Genomic DNA, 1,757 nt, shown 5'->3' with positions numbered 1-1,757 from the left:
TAATAATTAATTTGATTGTTTTCACTTGTATGCTATGCACTCACGCGAGTCACATCCATCCGAGCGTGAGAAGAATTCATCTATTCCATTTCCACTTCAGAAGCAAGACGACACTGTCTTCAGCTGGGAGGAACATACAAAAGGGAATTAGGGATGAGGATCAAGCGGCGCATACAACCATGCATATACCAAAGTCTTGATCTAATTGGTATAATATAATCAGGTGCTTATTTCCTATTTTAATACCTTTGGCTCTCGTCATTGAGGCGCACGCAGCAGCACAGATGCATCCACATTGGCGCGCCCTAGCTCGCCGAGCAACACCCGCAGCCGCGTTCGCCTCGGCTCCGGCAACATGTGCACCCGCGCCACAAGCCCACCATCGCCAACGTCTGTGCTTGCCTTGGCCCTCTGTGCGTGACGTCGGCTCCTGGCGGGCTATGGAAGCAGTGGCGAACAACCGCTTACAGCGCGGCAACCAACGGAAACGGCTGCGGCTCCGCACAGCTTGTCTCCAGTGCATCCGCGCATGTTCGTGGCTCCGCATCTTGCCACCGGGCGGTTACATCCTCTCAAATCCGACCAAGGGATCTACGCCGCGGCCGCCATCTAGCACGGCGGGGATGTCGTCATCGACGTCGTCCTGGTGCTTGGTCTTGTCGAGCATCCGGGTGTATGTGTCATTGACGTTGCAGAGGCCTGGATCGAAGAGGATCCGATCTGAGGCCTCTCATTCAGTCATCCTCCTTCCAGATCAATGTGTATCTCTATGAGGAGAATGGGAGCTAGGAAAGGAAAGAGAACATGAGAGAGGAACGGGATTGGCATCCATGCATGGGTTTCTGTTTCTTAGTTAATTTCCTTCCTTTCAAGTGCGAGGGGAGGCGTAGGGATGTCTTCACTCGGTGGGACTAACAAGAAGAATTGGCGATTTAAGGTAAGGTTAATTAATTTAGATTTGATCTTTAGATATTGATCGTGATTGATTTTTTCACATAAATGCATTACTAAATAATTTGTGCTAGCATGGAAAGTTCTGACCAGTTTAGATTTTTTTCGTTGTGTGAGAGGGTGACGCGAAACTAAACCGGTGGGGTGGGGGGACGGGACAAAAAAAGCCAGGGAAAGTGGTGGGATGAAAAAAACCAGCAAAAAAACCGTGGAGACGATTCACCAACTCGTACATTAAAAGTAGAGATTCGTTGGTTGGGCAAGGGCGGCTGAGTCGCTCGTGCCTATGATTTGGTGGAGCGCGTATGGGCGTGAACCAAACAGACTCAAAATACACAAATCACGTCGCGTAAATCGCAATCTACCGGGCGTGAGCACTTCCAAGGAAAGAAGAGAACTAAGAGGAAACCGAAAGCCAGGGTGGTTGGGGACGCCTGGCGGGTTGTTGATGCCGAGAAGGGAAGAGCGCACCAGGGGAGCCTCTGCAGCCGGGGCAGTAGCGTTTAAGCGGGCCGACCCGACATGGCTCCGTTTCCTTCCTGGTCGATGGAAATCCGGCCTGTTTAGGAATCGGATCCGCGATCCCAGGCGCGGCCCAGTCTTCTCCGACGCCGCCCCCTCTTTCCTTTCCCCTTCCTCTTCCCCTCCCCCCATCTCCTCCCCCGACGCCGAACCGAATCGCCGCAGCAGCCGCCGGAGAAGAACAAATTGAGCGCCAGCAGCCATGTCCGGCGTGGAGGAGGAGGAGAACGCCGCCGAGCTCAAGATCGGCGAAGGTCCGTCCGTCCCTCCACCCCCACTCCCCC

General features: G+C 53.4%; 1 protein-coding gene across 1 annotated transcript in view; it reads left to right on the top strand.

The window, feature by feature from the left end:
* Positions 1-1,548: 1,548 nt before the first annotated feature.
* The window catches only part of LOC119324059 (DNA-directed RNA polymerase II subunit 4-like), a 1,191-nt gene continuing 982 nt past the window's right edge, over positions 1,549-1,757 (top strand). Inside the window, exon 1 of the mRNA XM_037597791.1 lies at positions 1,549-1,727. Coding sequence (XP_037453688.1) covers positions 1,676-1,727 — 52 coding nt within the window. The 5' untranslated portion in view covers positions 1,549-1,675. The remainder of the gene's footprint in view (positions 1,728-1,757) is intronic.

This window comes from Triticum dicoccoides, chromosome 6B, assembly GCF_002162155.2.
Source record: "Triticum dicoccoides isolate Atlit2015 ecotype Zavitan chromosome 6B, WEW_v2.0, whole genome shotgun sequence".
NCBI classification, from domain to species: domain Eukaryota; kingdom Viridiplantae; phylum Streptophyta; class Magnoliopsida; order Poales; family Poaceae; genus Triticum; species Triticum dicoccoides.
The sequence above is the reverse complement of the archived record's forward strand: the minus strand, read 5'-3'. Positions and strand labels throughout refer to the sequence as shown.